Source organism: Megalobrama amblycephala, linkage group LG2, assembly GCF_018812025.1.
Source record: "Megalobrama amblycephala isolate DHTTF-2021 linkage group LG2, ASM1881202v1, whole genome shotgun sequence".
Lineage (NCBI taxonomy): Eukaryota > Metazoa > Chordata > Actinopteri > Cypriniformes > Xenocyprididae > Megalobrama > Megalobrama amblycephala.
In genome coordinates this window covers 32,683,647-32,706,216 of record NC_063045.1, presented here as the reverse complement: position 1 = coordinate 32,706,216, position 22,570 = coordinate 32,683,647, and the positions used below count along the sequence as shown (strand labels likewise).

The 22,570-nt window shown below is 36.2% G+C and overlaps 1 protein-coding gene across 2 annotated transcripts in view; it reads right to left on the bottom strand.

The window, feature by feature from the left end:
- The window catches only part of ror2 (receptor tyrosine kinase-like orphan receptor 2), an 85,377-nt gene that overhangs the window by 8,261 nt on the left and 54,546 nt on the right, over positions 1-22,570 (bottom strand). For both annotated transcript variants that reach the window (XM_048171155.1, XM_048171147.1), the window contains exons 2-4: positions 19,432-19,512; positions 8,428-8,724; positions 5,877-5,907 (exon numbers count right to left, since the gene is read on the bottom strand). In XM_048171155.1, coding sequence (XP_048027112.1) covers positions 5,877-5,907; positions 8,428-8,724; positions 19,432-19,512 — 409 coding nt within the window. The remainder of the gene's footprint in view (positions 1-5,876; positions 5,908-8,427; positions 8,725-19,431; positions 19,513-22,570) is intronic.

The window sequence follows — 22,570 nt, the reverse complement described above, 5'->3', positions numbered from 1 at the left end:
CTCCTGCACTGCAAATAGAACTGATCTGTTACCAATCCAGAACAACAGGAAAATACATTTTCTCCAATATCTCACTAATTTACTGGAGTTTAGTGATATGCCAAACAGTTTTCTGAAAATGTCCTAACCTGGCCCATATGCAACATGATCAGAAACAAACAAACAAACTTATCAGCCTTTTTGACATTTTAGAGGATCCCTAATCATTCAAAGTTCTCTTATTTTTGTTTAAAACTGTTATACAGTAAATCACACACTGCTGCCTGAAAATTCCTATGGTGAAACCTGAATGGATGTAGTGTGAAGTTTTGCTAAAATAACTGCTCTCTGAAGGAATTTTGCACTATTCACTTTTCATTTTGCTCCAACTGTGGCACATTGCCAGCGTACCCATCAATGCCGCACACTTCTGCTACGTCCAAGCTCAATATCACATATGGTTACAATTTCACCGCAATTTGGACTGAGCAAGGAATTTTCTCTCAAGCTAATGTTCAGGGACTCGAGCCTAACAAGATTCAGATTTACTTCCTACATTTTTGTTGTTGAAAATATTGCAAAGAAAAAAAAAAAAAAAAGAATAAATGCAAAACATCATTTCCCTAATGGCTGTTCCTTGTAATCTGTAATCTTTGTAAACTGGATATTAGTTTTGCATAGAAGTTTGACTTTAAGAAAATAATGGACAACATTTTTGAACATTCTGACCCACATCTCATATACTCAACATTTATCAATGTGAAAAACAATGAGCCTGTCAAGCTGTAAACGACACAACTGGAGATTTGTGCCTCTCATGCTCATCTGTAACCACTTATGTAGACAAAAACAATACTCTGCCTTGATCAAATGTGTCTACATGTGGTCTTAATGCTCTTCTACTTGGATAATATTCTTCTTTAATGACTCTAATCACCAATTATCCTCGCTGTCCCACAAAACAAATGCAGCCTTGGACCTTCATTTGTGCAAAGAACTCTAAAGGCCTCGATATACTTTAAGCAAAATCGAAGAATGAACTGGTGTGACATCATTTCGAACAAAATTTCTGGGAAAGTTTGCTCTGGCAGATAAACACCTTCGAACTACCATTGGTCCATGTAAATGGGTAATAGGTAGGTGTGGCTTTTTCTTTCTAGGCGTGTTCATTTCTTTTTTTTAGTCCGTCAAGGTGTGACCAACTCAAAATATGAACACATATTAGTTCAGCTTAAAAACGTTGTATAAAATGACTGAATATTATTATTGCATTGATAAATTATCAGAGCAAGCAACTGATGCTGAGCCTTTACAAAAGAATAATTTCCCCAAGGCGACTTGGTGAATATATTATGAAGTCAGTTCCCTTGAAACATTTTCTTTTGCTTAAATTTTTTTATCTTTGTTTAAAATAAATGTCACTAGATTATATATATATATATATATATATATATATATATAATGTTTTTTTTTTTTTTTTTAATTTTTTACCTTTGTTTAAAATAAATGTCACTAGATATATATATATATATATATATATATATATATATATATATATATATATATATATATATATATAAAATGATTTTTTTTTTTCTTAACACAACCTTTAAAAGCAAGCTGCAGTGCAAGTAAATTATTTGTCAGTCTTCTTTTCCTTGAGAGATTACATATTATGAGGAAGAGGCCTTATCTCAAGGATGTTTAGATTAGATTAATCCTCATCTGACCAATTTAGTCATAATTAAAACACTTGAAAACCAAAAAGTCACAAATCACAGCATTATCTGAAAAACAAACCCTGAGCATGCTTTACTAAGTACTTACTTATCAAGCTTTTATTTTGTTATTGAGAGGAAAGCGCGCAGCACATATTTACACATTCATCTAAATGTGGACTGCATTGGGATGTTCCTTAACACTATGCCACTGCTCAGGTATTTTAAACAACTTTTTACCCCTGTAAGTGAAAAACGGTAAAGAACTTAGCTGTGAGTTTATTAGGACCTTGAGACAAGGTAATTTCAATGAAACAGAAGTTTTTTTTTCTGGCAGTACAAGCAGGAATCATTTTTAGCTTAACAGTTGGACAAACATTGTATTCCTGATAAAAAACATTTGTTTTGAATCAGTCAGTGCAGCAAGAAAACGTAATATTGAGGATTAGGCTAATGCCAAGGCGTCTGCTGAAACTCACTTCACTGGAGTGTGGATCTAACCGCTGGACAGGAACAGAGGATGTGTTGTCTACTCGGAAGAGAGAGCTACATATGCAGTACTGGGAACTGAAAGAAGACAAACACTGCAAATTTCACCACTAAACTACTTCTAACTGCCAAGGGCCCACACATCTTACTAAAGCTCTCATCTCATCTTAGGACCCATGTGTTTTTTGTGATCATAACACAAGTGGTCAGTGCTAAATACAGATGAAAATGGGGTCTTAAACGTTTTGTGATCAGATCACTGAAACGACCTGGCACATATGACTACGTCCAAACACTCGTCCACCCAAAATATGAGAAAGCGCACCAAAACCGAAACACACTGATTATGTTACTAATCAAAACACACTGATTACGTTAGAGTAAGCTGTGTAACATGGGTTGTTCATTTAATATAATCGTACACCACATTTGGCGCGTTCACAAAAGTGTGATGAAATACGAGGGGAGTGTCTATAGTAAAAATTTAGACATAAGTGACTTTTTTGAAATACATGTTAAAGGTGCCCTAGATTATGTTTTTAAAAGATGTAATATAAGTCTAAGGTGTCCCCTGAATGTGTCTGTGAAGTTTCAGCTCAAAATACCCCATAGATTTTTTTAATTAATTTTTTTAACTGCCTATTTTGGGGCATCATTATAAACGCGCCGATTTATGCTGTGCGGCCCCTTTAAATCCCGTGCTCTCCGCCCACAGAGCTCGCGCTTGCCTTAAACAGTGCCGTAACAAAGTTTACACAGCTAATATAACCCTCAAAATGGATCTTTACAAAGTGTTCGTCATGCATGCGGCATGCATGCGTCGGATTATGTGAGTATTGTATACTGTTATATTGTTTACATTGATTCTGAATGAGTTTGAGGCTATGCTGCGTGGCTAAAACAAACATTACACACTGTTGGAGAGATTTATAAAGAATGAAGTTGTGTTTATGCATTATACAGACTGCAAGTGTTTAAAAATGAAAATAGCAACGGCTCTCTTGTCTCCGTGAATACAGTAAGAAACGATGGTAACTTTAACCTCATTTAACAGTACATTAGCAACATGTTAACAAAACATTTAGAAAGACAATTTACAAATATCACTAAAAATATCATGTTATCATGGATCATGTCAGTTATTATTGCTCCATCTGCCATTTTTCACTGTTGTTCTTGCTTGCTTACCTAGTCTGTTGATTCATCTGTGCACATCCAGACGTTTTGCCCTTGTCTAATGCCTTTCATAATGATAATGTTGGGACCGTGGGCTGGCATATGCAAATATTGGGGGCGTACACCCCAACTGTTACGTAACAGTCGGTGTTATGTTGAGATTTGCCTGTTCTTCGGAGGTCTTTTAAACAAATGAGATTTATATAAGAAGGAGGAAACAATGGAGTTTGAGACTCACTGTATGTCATTTCCATGTACTGAACTCTTGTTATTTAACTATGGCAAGATAAATTCAATTTTTCATTCGAGGGCACCTTTAATACCAGATGGATACGCTAATGCATCAAAACTACATGGAACATTTTTCCAAAATATCTCCTTTTGTGTTCCACGGACAAAACAAAGACATTCAGGTTTGGAACATCAGTGCAAGAAGACTTCCAATGACACAAAATTGTGCTTAACATGTGTAGTAACATTAGTGAGACTTTTAAAGGTCATTGTCTATAGCATAGCGATGTATAAAGCACTGCTCATGCAAAAGTCACTTTCAAACCAGCCACCTGTTGGTCAAAGCGAAAAATATTTTACCTTCACACGAAATTCCAGATTGCATGGATTCCTATTGAAATGACCTGCAAAAATACTCTGAACAACAATAAATGTGGCTGCACCTTTACAGCATTGATCCACAATAGGGGTGTGCAGCAGAGCCAGTATCTGTATTTGTAACAATTAAAAAATTATTCGTATCTGTATTCGAAAAAAAAAAAAAAAAAAAGGAAGTGGAAGGGGCTTTACCCGGAAGTTCATACAATTACTTGAGAAGACTGTTATGTATATGTCTGTTTTCTTCGTAATTATTACTGAACAAATATGCCTTGTATAACTGATAAAAATAATATTTTTTTATTATTATTACTATAATATTCTTTAAATACTGTTCAAGCCGATAGCCAAAGCCGACAGCTTTGAGGGGTAATGCGGTTGTGTTTCAGGCAAGTCCTAAAAATTAAAAAGTTCTAATTAAAACAGCAATAATAAATGTTAATAAGAGTGTGTATGTATAGTAGAAGGTATATGATGAAAGTTGATTCTAGTTTATTTGCTCTGATTTCTGAGAGGCAAAATCAATGCAGTTATTTGATTTGTGCTCATTTCATTCATAGTGTTTACACTTATTCAATTCACACTCTCATTATTGCGTAGTGATTTTAGGGGTTTATGTATCGTGCTTTCCCCTGGCTCACCTGACATCCAGCAAACACAAGGAGTGACTGTGTCAGCCTCAGCCGAATATTATTCTGCAGAATTACTCATTATTTTTTATTCATTTTGAAAACCATTATCCATGCATTTCCGAATAAGGTACTTCGGTGTGCTTCGGGGCACACTCCTAATCCACAGTATGTCAGTTTGTGGGAATGAAGGCTGAATCCTATTAACATGAGCACTGCCCTGGAAACATCCCCACAGACATTGTACCATTTATTTAACCTGGAAAAGGAAACATTAGGACCTGCCACAAAATTTCCCCAACCGAAGGAGGCTGCCAGCACTCTCTTCGGCTCTTAGGGAAGTTAAGTCAGATACTAGTTCATGCCAGGATACAATTCTGTATTTTTGTTCTTTTTTGGAAAAGCAGGTCCTGCTTTTTTTTCCACTAATCAGCCGAAGCTTTTTGTCATGTCAAGATAAATAGAAAGAGAGTGAGAGAAAGAGTAAAAACAAGACGCAGATCTACCATATTTATATTATAAGAAGACAGCCAGCAAAGAGCTTTAAACTAAACACAAAACTGTTTTTCTATCAGATAATCTTCTCAAGCTTCAGTTCACACAACTGCGAAGAGATCTGATATCAATTTTAAACAGAAATGTGGTGAATCAGCTTTTTAAACAATGTGATCCAACTCAAAGTCCTACCAATACTGATTTTTTTGAGAAGAATTTTTAAAATTCATTAAAGGTGCTCTAAGCGATCATGGGTGGAGTAACTTGCTGTTGACGTTTGAAGTGTTGTCAAACAAAACAGAGGCTAGCTAGACCCTCCCTCCTCCTCCTCCTCCTCCTCCTCCTCCCCCTCCCCTCCGTGCTTCCTGAAACAGTCATGAACGCGCATTTAAAATCATTCTTGTCGGTTATTGGCTGGAGCATGTTTATTATGATTCGTGGTCCAGGCTGCACCAGTTTGTTTTTATTGCCATTTTCGGAGCTTGTGGCGACTACAGAGACCGCGTTTTTTTACAGTGTGTTCAGGGGACAGGCAGCTAGCGGATAGTGAGGAGATGTTTGCTGTATGTGACAAAAAATGTTTTGGCCTAAAAACGCGTGACATCGCTTAGAGCACCTTTAAATGTAGGGCCATTTGAGTGTGCGCATTTGAAGATGAGGCCAATGGGTGGGAATAAACAATTTACCGTGTGGAAATGATGAAACTTTTATTTACAAAAACAAACAAAAAGCAGGGAAATGTGAAAGCACACAGAGACAACTGGACAAAAGCAGTACTTACGAATCGTCTGGTCCAGGGCCAGGGGACTGTCCTGTAAAACACAGATAGGAGGAATTACAGACAAGAGTCTTAACATGATCTTCCCTTTGGGAGCAGCTGTTTTCACAAAGCCTAATTTGCCGTTTCAGCTCAAGAGAAGCTGCAGTGTTATTACGCCAAAATGACTTTTCAGAGAGGAAGGAGGCACGGCTCAAGCAAGCTCCTAAAACTGTCAAAAGCATAATGTGAAATATTGAACATGCTCCTTGTGGAGAATTTACCGTATGCACATAAAAGGGAATTTTTCCCCCCCAGAATGAAACAGTGGGAAGTTGTTTCTTAAGAAGAGTCCTAATGCAGGAACACTGAGATTTATGCTGCTGCTTTCCTATAAATATACAGCGATGCCAGGGTGAGATTTGGCGCACATGGCTGTAAAACAGTGCTGCTTTAGTTTGCTCTGTAAATCAATGGACTCCCCAAATAAGCGAAAATAGGCAAACAGTAAAGAAAACACTAGAGCTACGATACAGAGGAGAATGCACTGATTGCAGCCCCGACTGTGAGGAAAAAAAAGTTATGAAAGTCTGACAGGAGTTTAGATTAGAATGCCACACAGGTGTATTTAATTGAGCTAGGTTCATGTGACACCATCATTCATGACAATCATTTCCAAATTAAAAGTACAAACTTGGCCAACAAATCTCTGCAATGAATGGAAATTTGTGCCTTCTTCCTATAGAGTGCAACAGCAGGGTTCTCATAGAAAAAAATCCCATTAATTTACTCTGTAGAGAAACTGATTTTTAAAGGGTCATGAAACCCCAGAACACATTTTTTGAGCTGTGAACAGATATGTATAGGCTGCACATCATTGAAAACACTAAAAGGTACTCATTAATTTTATTTATCATTTGAAATTAGTTATTTTTGCATTTTTCAGAGCGATTTCTATCTTCCGGTTTGAAAAACAAAGTCGGAGAAGATCCGGAGTGCTGGTTGGCTCCAAGTACGGGCTGGTCGAACATGGTGACGTCAACAGTTTCTACATTTATTCATGACTTAAAGCTCATTCAATCCAATCACTGCGCTGTAGTATGCATAAGATTATAATTGCGGTATTATGCATGAGGAAGTATCACTTCTCTCGCCTCGGTCTCTTGTCATTCAGAGACATATCGTTGGTGTTCGTTTCCTCAGTGCTACAACACAAAAATACAAAAGTTTGTGTGCATGTGGATTGTTTTGCTGTAATCTACCAGCACAAATGGAAAATATGTTCGCGTGAGATCGCATTACAGCGGAGAATTCAAATGTCACAAAAGTGCGGCTCATTCACCTCTGCCTGCTCTAGCTGCGTTCAAAAACGTGAGCCGTATGTATGTTTCCCTCAGTACAGCAGCACATGAGTGTTGTTTGTATTTTGCCCGCGATGCGGTCAGAACTGGAGTTTGAATACGAACACGTGAAAAATACGATTGTTATGATAGAAACGCAGAGTGCGCATATGATCGGTTTCAGCGCAAAGCTCCGCTTTTTGTTTAACAACACTAGCCACATGGATCATAGGCCTATATCATATACAGAATAAAGTATCCGTGTTTAAAGTTTTTATAAACATATTTCACATATTCTCCTGCACCAAACATGAACCAGCACGGTGTATGCACACATATTTCATCAAGTCTTCTTCAAATGAATTATATGTGCAAACTGGACACTGATACAGTGGTGTATGTTAACGTGATGACACGATTACTGATGAACAAAAGACTTAGAGAATGGACAAAATTAAACTATGTCTTTATTCTTTCTCTGTTAAACTATGAGTCGTTTATCATGAGACTGTAGTGCTCGTAAACGTAATGAAAGTATTATTAGCCCTTTTAAATATTCTTTCGCATTTCTCCCTTGTGCTTGGGAGTTAGTTGTCATTTTTCTCCGTGCTCATATTCATTATTCTGTGTTGTATGTCTCTGTTTCATTGGTTGTTCTCTCCCCTCTTCCCCCATTCTACACTCCCACTTTTCCAGAGCTTTACACGCCCATTTTTACAGAGATTTTCCAGCTCAGAGGTGTGAATGACCAGGCTAAAACAGGGGGGTTTCATGACCCTTTAATGATAGCGTATAAACCTTCCAAGAGAGACCTACAAAATTTAAAGAATGAAATATGCTCCTATGGAAGCCAGTGTGATTTCAATTTAATTTTTCATTAGTTAATAGCCAGATTCCTGGTGAAAAACTACACTACCCATAATCCTGAAGAGAGCTCCACCAATCAGAAAAGCCATTGTTACCATAGACAAAGAAGGCAAAAGAGCTCAGCAGCCTTCGCCCACTCCCATGAAGCATTGTGAATGACATCACTAAGTCTCAAAGAACAAATATACACTAGCTTTCAAAAGTTTGTATTCGGTATGATTTTTTAAAATGTTTTTAAAGTCTCTTTTGCTCACCAAGGTACTCATTTCAGAATATTTGTAATTAGATTGGATCACAGATTAAAGGTCGTCAATTAAGAATAAGAATTGGATTGGGGAAAAAAAAAAAAAAAAAAAAAAATCAATTACCTCCATTACCCAGTCGCACATAGAGCACTCCAGTTGCCGAAATAACCTTGATGGAATTTGAAGCCACACACTGGTAGTATCCGGTGTCGGTGGTGTCCAGGTCTTGAATGCGAAGCTTGGATCCAGCCTCGGTCTTGCGGATGGAGACTCGGCCCTGTTCCTGCACCACTGGGGCATCGTTCTTCAGCCAGCGGATGATGGGCCACGGGTGGCCCGCTACTTTGCAGTGTAAAGTGGCTGTCTGGCCCTGCACTATAGTTATATTGTTCGGCGGCTCCACAAACTCCAGGAAATAACCTGAGGGAAAAGGGCAAGTAAGGCTGTTAGAGGGGTCAAAGGTGGGGACCCTGAGCATCAATGCAGGCTTAAGAAAAAAAAATCAACCCCCCAATCCTTGTTGTGAGGCCTGTGACAGACACTACCTTTAGACAGTGAAACCATTTTAAAGTTTCACTGATGTATTGCTTTCTGCCTAAAAAAGAGCAGGTCTCAAGTCTCAAAGAAAAAAAAAACATTGTGAATGGGGAAAAAATAAGGTCCAGATTTGCTAACAGCTTGCGCCAGCGCAAATCCTTTTTTGGCATTAAAAACTACTGTCAGTGAAAAATTAGCAATGAAAAGGCATGGATACAGTTATTTTTGTGGCGAACCTTGTTACATAAGCATTTGTAGGAGTTTACCTTTCAGATGACTAAATTGCATAGTCTGTGATAAATAAATAAAATAAAGACATTCGCAATGTGTTTCAGTGTAAAGCGCAGCACTGCTCATACACACACAAGTAGCTCATGAAAACTGTGATTTCTGTGTTCTTACGAGCTGCTTGTGAGAGTTCACAGATAATACTGCTCTCAGTTTGCAGTAAAACTGCTCTGTAAATAAGTAACTATCTTTATAAATAAGTCACTGAATAATTCACTCAACCAATCTGTTCAAAGCCACTGAATCATTTAAAAGCAAAATGCCACTGCTCTGTGTTGCAGTGATTCTGCTGTGGCTAAGTGGCTTAATTTGAAACTTTTTTGGCAATATGGACCCTTTTCACATTTCCAGTGTTCTTAGATGTTGAATTTGAAATAGGGAAACTGCAGCCAGATTGATTGTTGCATTCCAATTTGCTCCAACAGCTAAAGAAAAAATATGCATTACAGCATTTCCACAACTACAAATGAGGAAAAACAATGTTAAGAGACTGATCAAACAGAAGAGAGAAAAATGTAACATTTACAATCATTCCCAATCATATATATATATATATATATATATATATATATATATATATATATATATATATATATATATATATATATATATATATATATATATATATATATATATATATATTATATTTATTAGGGGTGTGACGAGACAGGTAGCTCACGAGGTGAGACACGAGATTGAGTTCACGAGAACGAGACGAGACTTTTACACACTATTTTTAAGAAATCCTCAAAGATGAAATACATGATTAGAAAAATAATCTGCAGGTGTATTTGAAATGAACTAATCTGGTAATTAATGTCATTTCAGTTCTACTTTCTGAGCGTGAATTATCATATGCAGTAAAAGACAACAATATTCAAGCACTGTAAAAATTTTTGGCTGTAAAAAAACTGGCTTCTCTCCTGTATTTCATACGAGTCTTTTCAGACCTTACTGTACATGAGTTATGAGCTTCTACAACTTTTGACCTCCTAACTGAACTCCTTTCCACAAATTGATCATAGAAATAAAGAGTATAAATAAAAATGGTAAAACTGTACAGTAAGGTCTCATTTATTAACGTTAATGTATTAACCCACATCAACTAACAATGAGCAATATATGTGCTACAGTATTTATTAATCTTTGTTAATGTTAGTTAAACATAAAAATAGTCATTCATGGTTAGTTCATGAGAAGAATGCATTAAGTAATGTTAACAAATACAACTTTTGATTTAACAATGTATTTGTAGATTTTGAAATTAACATTAAGTAAAATGGTGTAGAAGCATTGTTCTTCCTTAGTTCATGTAAAGTTAACTAACGTTAACTAATGAAACCTTATTGTAAAGTTTTACCATAAAAATAAATAACAGGTTTCTTTTAGTCTTAAGTGCAATCAATAAGTGCAACCATAATCAAAGCACTTTCTCAATATTCAAAGTGCAAATACAGACCAAATTTTTCTTTAAGCATGATACAGAGCTGAGAGATGCTTACAACTACACAGCCCAGCCTAAGATAGATTTCATATTGGAAGATATTTGCATGCATCAGGGAGCCGCTTTCAAATGCGGGGTATTGACATCGCGTTTGAACTCTGTGAATAGGGAGCGGCAGCGACCGTTATCCAACTGAATTAAATGTTTTTTTTATTTTTTATTTCTATAAAAAGCAAAACGACAGTGGAGGCATAATGTAAACGTAGCGGTGGCATATTCTTTCCAAATTCTTTACATATTCTTTAATCTCGTGAGATCTCATGACACGAGATCTGGTCACATATATATATATATATATATAAACTTTGACTGAAGATGTTAATAACCGTGGAAACACATCACAGTCTGTGAAAAGAGTCTATTGTTTTTAAAATGTGAGTTACTCAATATTAACATATTTATTGAAATGTTGTGTAAATGCAATCACACACAGTTGTGCCATCTTCTTTTTAGTCCAATTCCTCAGAAACCACTATTTTAAAATAGGTCTTTTAAAATAGGTTGGCAGATGCTGAATCTGCGGGGTAAGAAAGAGGTTCCACATACAAGAGGTTCTTTTTGACACTCCTCATCTTTTTCTTATTTAAATACTTCTTCCATTTAATTGCATGTTCTATGAACTGTCCTAAAACACTGGCTCATGTGATATTACTTTATTAACAGATTCAAAATTTGGTTTGCATGAGCCACATTGAAGCTGGTCCAAGATTTTTGGTTCCAAGAATTTCAATTGTTACATCACTAGTTTGTAAACAATTTTTGAGTTTGTTTTAGTTGAAGTTTGTCTCATTTTTAAATGAAAAAGATAAACAAGTGGACTGGCCAAGGTCAGACTGTTGCAGCGCTGACCCCTACATTAGATGGCAGAATTTTAAATGAACTTCTCAACTCTGGGAAAGCACATCTGGATTAAGCAACTTCAGCTTCAGCTCAAAACAAACATCTTCCGTTGAGTGGTCCCATCCTGACAAATGCGGATGAAAGAAGCGTCTCAGGAGAGGTTTTGTTTGTTTTGGCGAACCTATGATTTGTAGACCTTAGCAATGTAGCAAACAAACCCTGAAAAGGCTACTCATTTTGGGTAGAGCAGAGCCTTCCAAATGTGCATGGAATCTGTGTTTTGGTCAGAAGTTAATAAAACACCTGAACTTTCTTTCAAAGTTGGATTTTACAATTTCATATTTTGAATACCTTGGCTAAAACATTTCACAATTATGATATTAATCAAAATATTAAGTTTGGAAAAAAACTTATCAGTCAAATTAATTTTTCTTGTTTATTTTGTGTTTTCACAACAAAAAGAAAAAGTAAATCACTCAAATTATGAGTGCAAGGAAGTGGAGCGAGAGTTTGTAACCATTACTTTACAAAAAGCAGAACTTCCTGTTGATCAGCACTTCCTGGTGCTGGGAACTGGGGAATCTAACACTCCCACACTGGCGATTGAACTTTTCTCACGTACAAGTAGCGTCATGCTTTCGCCTTTCTCCTCCGACATGATTTTGTGTGACAGCAGCAGCTACACACCGTGTCTTTTTTGTTTTATGACGGGTGGCAACCAGCATTAAAGGTGCAATAGCGCCACCTACTATGTTGGAGTGTCAACCAATATTTACAATATTATTGTATAATTTTAACATGACATCAATATGTATTTTTTTGAATATCACGGTTATCGTCAATACCGATTATATTGCCATTGTGTGCATAGAGGGATGTAGTTAGCTTTAAATAGTTTTACCAGCGCTGGCCCCGGTGTGCCATTGAGTCAGAGGCCTCCACTCTTCACAAAGACATGAGAGATGACTCGATGGTATGGAAGTGAGAAATGCAACAGGATTGCATGATGGGAAAGCAGAGAAAGTGTCAGCAAGAGTGCAAAGAGAAGAGGCAACAGTCCTGGGTAACCTCAGCCTGAAAAGTGTGAGCTCATAGCATGTACAGAGCCAGACGGATCTCAAATAAACACAGCCGTGTGCGCAAGAGCCAGACCTCAGCCTTATCAAGCAGACATGAAATGTGCTGCGCTCTTGAACCTGATCTGAGATCATATCTCTACAACCCACAGCCATCATAAGGGTGGTATGTAGCCTTAAATGGGTTGACACGCAGTTGCCAAGTTGTCCAGCTTACGCATGAATGATTACAAGAGCAAGTATATGGTTTTTAGGCAAACACTTAGTGAATGCGTACATCCAAACATGTAGCCTTTTAATGTATACTCCATTTTATAGCGTGCCGACACATACAAAACTTCATCTTTGTCTAGTGTCTGTGCCATTTCTCTCCTTAAGTTATGGCCGATAAAAAAAAAAAAAAAAAAATTGTACTCTTTTAAACTAGACTTGTGCATATTTCTTCATCCCCACAGAAGCGCTCACCGCTCATAAATGCAGGCACCTATTGTTGCTGCCTTCTCCAGTATTTTTGTTTTTTTCAATTGTGAAACAATATGTGGGTCAGTGTCGTCACCTTGAGGAACAACAAATTAGAGCAAAGAAATTCAATACGCATGTTGTGGACTGTATATGGAGTACAAGAGGTTAGAAATAAAATAAATACAAAAAACACATGCACAGGGCCACAAGGGACTGACAGGGGTCCCATGAAAAAGTCTATTAATAATAAGATAAAATTATTAAAACATTAAAATCATTTTTTTTTTTTTTTGTATAAACCAAAGTATACTTTGGGCTTAAGGCAACCCTGAAAACACACAGTTAGGAACAACATGAAACCATAATGATCCTGAGAAGCAGATAATTCAACAGTCAACAAAAGACAACAGGGATAAGCCAAAAAAAAAAAAAAAAAAAAAAAAAAACACACACACACACACACACACACACACACAAAAAAATAACAACATCAAAACAAGGCAGCGTTGACAAGATCTGCATCACATCACAGAAGATTTGTAAAGAAACTGAGGCATGAAAGGCCCATTTGTGTTGCACACCCAAACTGAGAAAGTGAGGAGAAGCTGTGAAAACACAAGCAGTCTGAGAATGAGTGAGACACCCTCAACTGTGGTAAAGGCAAGTTGTCACAGGCACTCTGCTATCTATAATCGGTGTGGAAACATGAGCGAGGGTGTTGTTATCATGCTCAGATGACGTTCTGAAGACATGACAATGAGAGTGTCTACTACTGTACATGAGTGTGTTCCGTATCAGTGAAGCACAGCACTCTCCAAAGAACCGCTGCTGCAAGACCGTCTGTGGCTAGACTTACATTCAGGTAAGGTCAGCATGTTACAACATGCAGAATGTGAAAATAATATTACACAAGTCCATTATTTCTCATGCATGTGTGCCAGTGCAAATGAATCACAAAAAGCACACCAAAACAAAAGTTCAATGTCTGCACCTACTGTGAAGACGTCAAGTCGTACATGCAATCAAGCAGGGTTACAACATGCTGTGAACAGTACAAAATAAAGCATTCGCTTGTGTCAGGCTAGGGAAGGGGTAAGTTGAAGTAAAACAATAAGGCCGAATTAGAGAAGCCAACATTACTGCCTTAATAATAATAATCACAATAAAAAATAATAATAATACGACTCAAGAATATATTTGGAACAGACCATCATGCAGTTGACCGTCATGCAAAAAGAAAAAAAGTCTCCAAGATATCTCTCTCTGTAGCCCAGGTTTGGCAAGTGCAGCTAGCAGGCGAGTTTAAGTGGGTTTGACTATTTGTGGCCGGCCATGATTGGAACGATAAACAACACAAGCAGTGCTGACAAGCCACTATAACCCTCCATGTAACCAACCTCTGGCCTTCAAACGCAACACAAAATGCTACATTTTCAATATTTTAAAACTGCAATAAATTATTGAGTAAGTGCATAACCAGCCAGTGTTCAAAGCCATCTCCTTACCTTAGGAGCTTGTAATAATGTTTTTTTATTTATTTTTATTTTTTTATTTGAGTGGTACTGGTAGGAAATGCGAGTTTGCCTTTGCATCATTACGTCACATCTGTATACATAAAGAAGGAGCCCCGGATGCTGCTGGTGGCGGTCATTTGTAGGTTCTTTAAACAGTAGCTGGAATAATTAAATGTCATTTTGATGGCGGATTGTATCTTTGATAACTGGTGAATCAACCAGTAGTAAAAAGCAAAAGACTTCAGACTGCGGAGTGGCTACAGAAAAATAGGGAATGTGATCGTGTGAAAACAAGAATAAATATCGGCAGTGCTTTTGATAGGTGGCATGAAGTCTGTGTTTTGAACAGGTTTAAAACGAATGCAGAGATTGCTTTTTTCTGCTGGACAGGTAAGACATTTTAATGGTTCACTCAGTGGATAATGCTAATTGGATAACGTTAATATTACACACTAACGTAGTCACGCAATGTTAACATTAACAATTTGAGAACACTTACGGACTGCAGCTTTAAGATGAACAAAAAGGATTTTAAGACAATTTTCAATGCATCACAATGACTATTTTAAAGATATATCTTTTGTCTATAGATTTTTTCAGTGGCTGCATAAATATAACTTTAATAAACATTATTTGTAGCAGAATTTGCCAAGTTATTACTGATCAAACATACCAAACATGTCATTAAAACGATATGCAGTAATATGAGTAATATGCAGCCCTGAAGCCAGCGACCCATTTGAAAAAGAAGTATACTTTAGCGTACTTTCAAAAATAGTACGGAAATAATATATTTTAAAAGAACACTTAAGTTTGAACAGAAAGTTTTGGAATGTTTTTACAGACAAGACCTAGTCCCAGACTTAAAGTGCATGTTTGAGCTGTTTTAACTGAAAGCAACCTGCACTAGCATATCTTAAAATATGTCAGTGCCACTGTTTTGTTTCAAGATGCACACCAGTAATTTTTTTTTTCTTCTAGGGCATATTTACAAAAGCTACTTAAATGTCCTAATTGAACTAAGGCCTAATCCTGGCTTAATAAGCCATGTCTGTAAAACCAGGCCTCAATTGCAAAAGATTAAAACAAGGATTTAAAATGTACTTTATGTCATTTGACTTTATTTAATTTCACATTATTACTAAGCACACTTTTACAAAGTGTGTTAAGAAAGTCATGAAAATGTGCTTTTTTTGTATAAGTGGCCTTTATATTAATAATATCTGTAAATACAGTAAAAATGTGTGTGTGTGTGTATATATATATACATACATATAAACACACACACATAATATATATATATATATATATATATATATATATATATATATATATATATATATATATATATATATATATATATATATATATATATATATATATATATATATATATATATGTTTGAGTCCCTCAGCTGTCCTCAGTATGAAAACACAGATCTCAAAATCATACAGTCACTGCTGGAAAGGGTTCAAATATGCAAAAATGTTTGAAAACTGATGAATCTGCAGGAGCTGGAGGATTTTTCTGAAGAACATCATCAGGTAACCACACACAGTATTGAGAATCAATGGTTCACATACTTATGAATGGGGTTATTTTACTTTAATTTTATCACTTATTTTATTAAAATAATTCTCATTTTCACAGATTCTGCAAGGGGTTCACATACTTTTTCATGCCACTGTATATCGCTGCAAGTGCACATTCAATACAATTAAGTGTAAACAAAGTCAGTCAAAGTGATGTATGGGAACATTTCAGATGTTGCTGATTTGTTTTATTGTAATAAATATTCAACATTTGTGATGTAACTGGTTAATTTTTTACGTATGGGTTTATTAAACCCGTGCCATTCAATGATGTGCCAATTAAATGAGTATAATTTATATAAAATTGTGTATACAGTTTTGTTTTGAGTGGTTATTATTGAATCATAAAATCTGTATCAATACCTAGCCTTACTTGAACTGTTTAGAGTTTTAGGGACATTTAAAACTGGTGGACCAGCAAGATCTATTGTGGGTGGAGCTAACTAGCATATAACACTATTAAAATAGAAATCAAAAAAACTAACAAAATGTCTTGTTGAAGAACACTGTTGACAGTCACAACTGGTTATCGAATATGGAGACATCTTTGATTCAAAAAATGCTTTATTATGCACCTGGTTAGATATAGGAATTAATTTAATTTTACTAACATGCTTTGCAGCCACTGTGAATTTTGATCTTGCTTCGAGTTCATATTGGTAATGCATGGTTTAGAAACGCTGCCCTTCATACATTCATTCACTCTCCTGAAAACTATTACTGCCTCCTCTCGTCCCCAGACCCCTTGGTCCCATGGCCAACACAAATAGTCTCTGCAGCACTCCTTTGCTGAGCTGCTATTAAACAGGCCTGCCAGAGCAAAGTGCTGGGTTTTCCTGAAACCCACTGATTTATGCACACTGAAAGCAGAAACGCAGACACACTCCTGCTCGACACAGCAGGCCACATTTCATGATCCAAACTTTATCGTGAACACCCATCATGCAGTTATAAAGGAATTGTTTCATTGATTTCAATTATTAATGTCATGTAAACAGCATTGGTTCTGACATGAATGGCACCTCAGTTTGAATAAGTGTAATGAAGAATGAGAATCAGAGCTTCAGCAGAGAGAAAGATTTTTGGTTCAGCATTCAAGATTAAAATAACAAAATAAAGGCTAAGGCTTAATAACCATTCTAGAGTCCACACCACAGCTTTAACAATAACATCACAGAGGAATGATGTCATTAGAATCACTCTCTTGCTGTGTCCCAATTAGCCTACTAACACTACGCCCTAAAAGTATGTACTCTTTTTGTGAAGAAAAAAGTACATACTTTTGAGTGTGTAGCAGAAGAGTAGACAAGCTTTGGGACATACGATTACGTCATAAAATTGTATCTTTAACAGACGCTCTGCTCTGTCTCAGTTACGTGCATCCTGTCACCATAAAATGGCCTGTCAATCATCTTGTCACAGTTAACATCCTCCACATTGCATTTCTTTTCATTTCCTACCATACTGGTGAGAAAAGTAGCTGCACATTGATCTGCCAGTCATTGGTCTTTCATGTGGAGAACTCTCATATTTTTGCATAATGATGCATTTAAAAGTTAATGGCCATACGGATCTTCATAAAAGTTCACTTTGTTGTAGATGAAATATAACACTGATAACATTAAATATTTTTACAAGGTTAAATGTTGATTATTAGTCACTCAAACCCCTTTATCTAAACCTCTCTAATTAACCGTCGGTAGCGTATATCCGCCATGTTTGTAGTTTAGCACTTTTTTATTCGTGTTTGTAGTTCTGAACCAAATCCTCCTCCAAAGCGCCTTTATAGTGTGCACGGATCCACACTCCTACCAGAAATAGTAGATCATCCGGGGACTTTTGGCATACTCTGTTCAACATACTATGCTTTGGGACACACTTATTCTAACATACTATGTAGTTATGGACATACTGGATAGTATTTGGCATGTTTGGTTGGATTAAAAAGTGAAAGTGACGTGACGTGTAGCCAAGTATGATGTCCCATACTCGGAATTTGTGCTCTGCATTTCACCCATCCAAGTGCGCACACACACAGCAGTGAGTATTGAACACACACCCAGAACAGTGGGCAGCCATTTTTGCTGCGGCGCCCGGGGAGCGACTGGGGGTTTGGTGTCTTGCTCAAGGGCACCTCACTTGTGGATAATGAGTGTGGAAGAGAGCGCTGTTCATTCACTCACCTGGACCTGCATTTCCTGCCGGTACAGAGATTCGAACCCACAACCTTCGGGTTACTGGTCCGACTCTCTAACATATGCTCCGCTTTATAGGGATGACTCAGCACTCGTTAAGAGTTGGGATGGATGGATGGATGGATGGATGGATGGATGGATGGATGGATGGATGGATGGATGGATGGATGGATGGATGGATGGATGGATGGATGGATGGATGGATGGATGGATGGATGGATGGATGGATGGATGGATGGATGGATGGATGGATGGATGGATGGATGGATGGATGGGAGGCACATTTCGGGTTTAAAGGGTTAAAGAGCTCGAGCATTTAAAGCTGCAGGCACGCATATAATTAACCAAATGTTATATTTAGGGCTGTCAAATGATTAATCACGATTAATCGCATACAAAATTAAAGTTTGAGTTTGCCTAATATATGTGTGTGTAATTATTATGTATATATAAATACAAATACATCCATGTATATATTTGAGAAATATTTACAAGTATATTTATTTATTTATATTTTTATATAATTTATATTATATATAAATACATTTTTTGTACATAAATAACATTTCTCTTAAATATATACATTAATTTGTGTGTACTTATATATACATATTAATTACACACATTACTCACACATATATTACTCAAACTTTTATTTTGTATGCGATTAATCACGATTAATCGTTTGACAGCCCTAGTTATATTCATTAATGTGGACACTAATATATATTGTTCTTGCTGTGAAAGGGTCTTAAAAGCCAATAAGAACATATTAGATGTTTAATACACAGCTATGTGAGTGGGATTTTTGTCCAATAAGATTTCATTGTGGGTGGAGCCAACTATCATGACACTACTATAATAAAGATATAGAGCATCAGTAAATAAATGACAGAATTTGCATTTTGGGGTGAACTTTTGATTTGAATTTCCCAGATTGGCGGTTTGTGAGAATGTGATAACGTCAAATGTACATTAAACTGCATAATAATTATATAAAATGTTAATTAAAAGGCAATATAAATACACAGTGTTAATGTGACCTGGATATACTGGTTGTTTTAATCTCAGGATGAGGCTTTCTGGACTGGAGTTTAATGGGGCCTTGTGTTATTTTACCTTCAGCTGTTGGCAGTCCTCCGCTTTGGGCCTCAGCTAGAGCCTCAATCTCTCCAGACTCCGACAGGTTCATGTCAGCCGCTGCAAAACAGAGAGGAGACTGTTAGCGCAGTATTAGTAAAGTCCTGTGCTAAAATAACCAAGGAATAACAAGGAAAATGTGCTCTCAAATTATGAGGACAAATATTCTGCCCGTTTCTTCAGTATAATCAAATTGTGAAACTTTAGCATCTGTTCTGATAAACACAGTAGAAGTAACTTGTAGTTCTAGAGTTTACACAATACAAATTCACAACAACAACAACAGTAAACCCATATTAGAATTCAATAAACAGGTTATTAAAAAAACAAACATGCAATTCATACAGACTTGAATATACTTTTTCTACATAGTCAATAACAAAAGTATTTTTGTGAGGCATATAAAATCAAATATCTGAGTATTGTAATACAACTTGACAAAAAAAAAAAAAAAAAAAAAAAGACTTGAAAATTGAACTTTCACAGTATGCCAATATGAATACAAAGACATACATATTTCCAAGTTGGCATGTTCATTTTTAAACTATATATTGTTGAAAGATTTCTTCTTTTCATCTTGGATCATATTTTGCACAAACGAGAAAAAAAGAAAAGAAAATATCAGACTGAGAGTCAGGGTCTCTAAGCGGAAAATTACCATTACAATTACCATTACATTGCAAGCAAAAGCAACTTTAGGCGGCTTCAAGCCTGCAGGTTTCACCTAAAACAGCATTTAGTTCATTCTTCATCTGTTCCAAAAAGAACATCATATTTATTATAAAACACTGTGAAGATCACATTACTGCTGACGGAGTGGTTTCTGAGATGTTACATAAATACCCTACATTAAGTTAATCACACAGACAATATTAGTGGAGTTTTCATAGAATCTTTAACTGGGCCGGTGTTTAACAAGCTCACCGTATGTGGTTAAGGGCAAATTACATCCTTGTTTAACAGTGTGGAATGACTTCCTTCTGAGACTGAAAACAATGTGAGAACCATTACATATGAGAAACATGGGGCATAATTTATGCTCGCTTAATATGATGTTGCAATGCACCCTCAATTATTTCCCTGTTTCATCTGTTCCAATAAAGTAAATTGTTTTTATTTTTTTCATAATAGGCAAATTATCCTCAAATAAAACAAAGCTGGGAATGTGCATGTTGAAAACCACATTTGACATGCTATAAACAGCTGGTCTAGTAGTGCTGTATTCGAGTAGTATTCCATAATGCACTGCCAGCTGAACCATTAGTGAGTGATTAGGACTCATCCACATAGTCCTAACAAACACACCACATGGAAGACATTAGATGGGTCATATTTCACCCCAAACGTACTGCAATACATTAAATGAAAAGGATCCCATCCTGTTTCTTTATTTACAGTACTACCACAATGCACCAATGTATATACAGATATAGATTGTATAAAGGAATCAGATTGGGGGTTTGGGCATGTGTAAAGGTGCCAAAAGGCACATTATCCAACTATTTATGCAAAATATACATTGACTATTTAACATTCATCTTTTCTAAAACAAAGAACTGCAAAGATTAGGAGGATCCTGATGATGTTGATGATTCTCCTGATCAAACATTGATCTTTAAGACTTTAAATTCTGTCTATTTTATGCCATCTTAAATAATTATATGCCATAACACACAGATGGTAATGGCTAGGGAAGAACCGACACTAAGGTTAAAAAATTTGCCTATGAAATATTTTAAACATTCCAATGCCTGAAACTATTGCACAATCCAAAGGCATGAGTCCCATAACAGAAAAGGATGCTTTTAGAATGTACACATTTTACAAGAATCCATTAGTGGATTATTAATGGAATCGGCAAAAAGCACAGCAGAACTGGAAAGGTTTCAGAAAACCAGCATTATCCTTATCATAGCATATTTTTCTGCTCAACAGTGAAATTCAGAATGCTCCTGCACTATCAAACGCAATTCAAATTTTTAATTTAGTGACACTTTCAAAAAGCAAAATTTAACTAGATGGTCACATCATGTCCATAAATGAGAAACTCTAAAGGACAATCACTATAAAGAGACACAGAGGAATGAGATCTTTGGTCTCACCATTAGAATGACATTTTTCCAGCTGATGAATGATAAAAACATTTACACCCAATCAGTATCAACTTCACTTCAAAAAGTGCTTGAGCATTTAAAACAACAGACGATAAAATTGCACCACACACTTACAACAAACAGAATGTTAGTGTCGGTTGATGTGGACACCAATACTGAGTCAATACAAATAATTAAGCAGATCTGTGCAGTAAAATTCTGAAGACAGCATATTATTCAGAAAGAAATGCTTGTTTCCATTTCTGTTGAACCACAATTACAGTTGTTTAATTAAAAATAATAATAAAAACACATGTAGTTTAGCACCTTAGAGCACTGAACAGGTGTTTCCGCTCTCAAATAATGTGCAAAAGGATTCCTGGTCTTGGAAAAGCCTAAGGCACAACAAAGTGAATAATTAGGCTGACTTTGGCAAGGACTTGTGAGAGCAAACTGAGATGAATATATGAATAAGCACATGTTATTTGTCTGGAAAGCAAGGTCATTTACATGTACACTGACAAATAAAGACCAAGTTAGGCTTAGGCTTGTTCACAACTTCTCTATAACTGGTTTTGAGCTCGCATGAATTTGCTCTCTGCTAATCACCTCATTTGACTAATCATAATCATTTGTTGTACACATACAACAACACTACAACAATCATGCTACTAAATAGAAAATTATAATGCTTTATAGTGTTTCTCAACCCTGTACCTTGAGGCCCGAAGTTGTTTAATTGTAGATCCATGTTCAATCAGATTTTTAAGTTAATACAAGCATTGATATTTCAAAATAATGCTGTAGAACTTTCAGTTCTGTAGAACTGAAAAAGGTTATATAGAATTACTTCTATACACCAAAACAAGCTCAGCAATATGTGCTGAAATGAAAGAAATCTCACAGAAGAGAACACTAATAATCACTCTAATAATGACTTTTTAAGTTTTTGTATTTTCTTTTGTAATTTCTTGTAATGTCTACAGTCACTGTATCTTATCAGTTCCCAAGACACCTCTACTTAA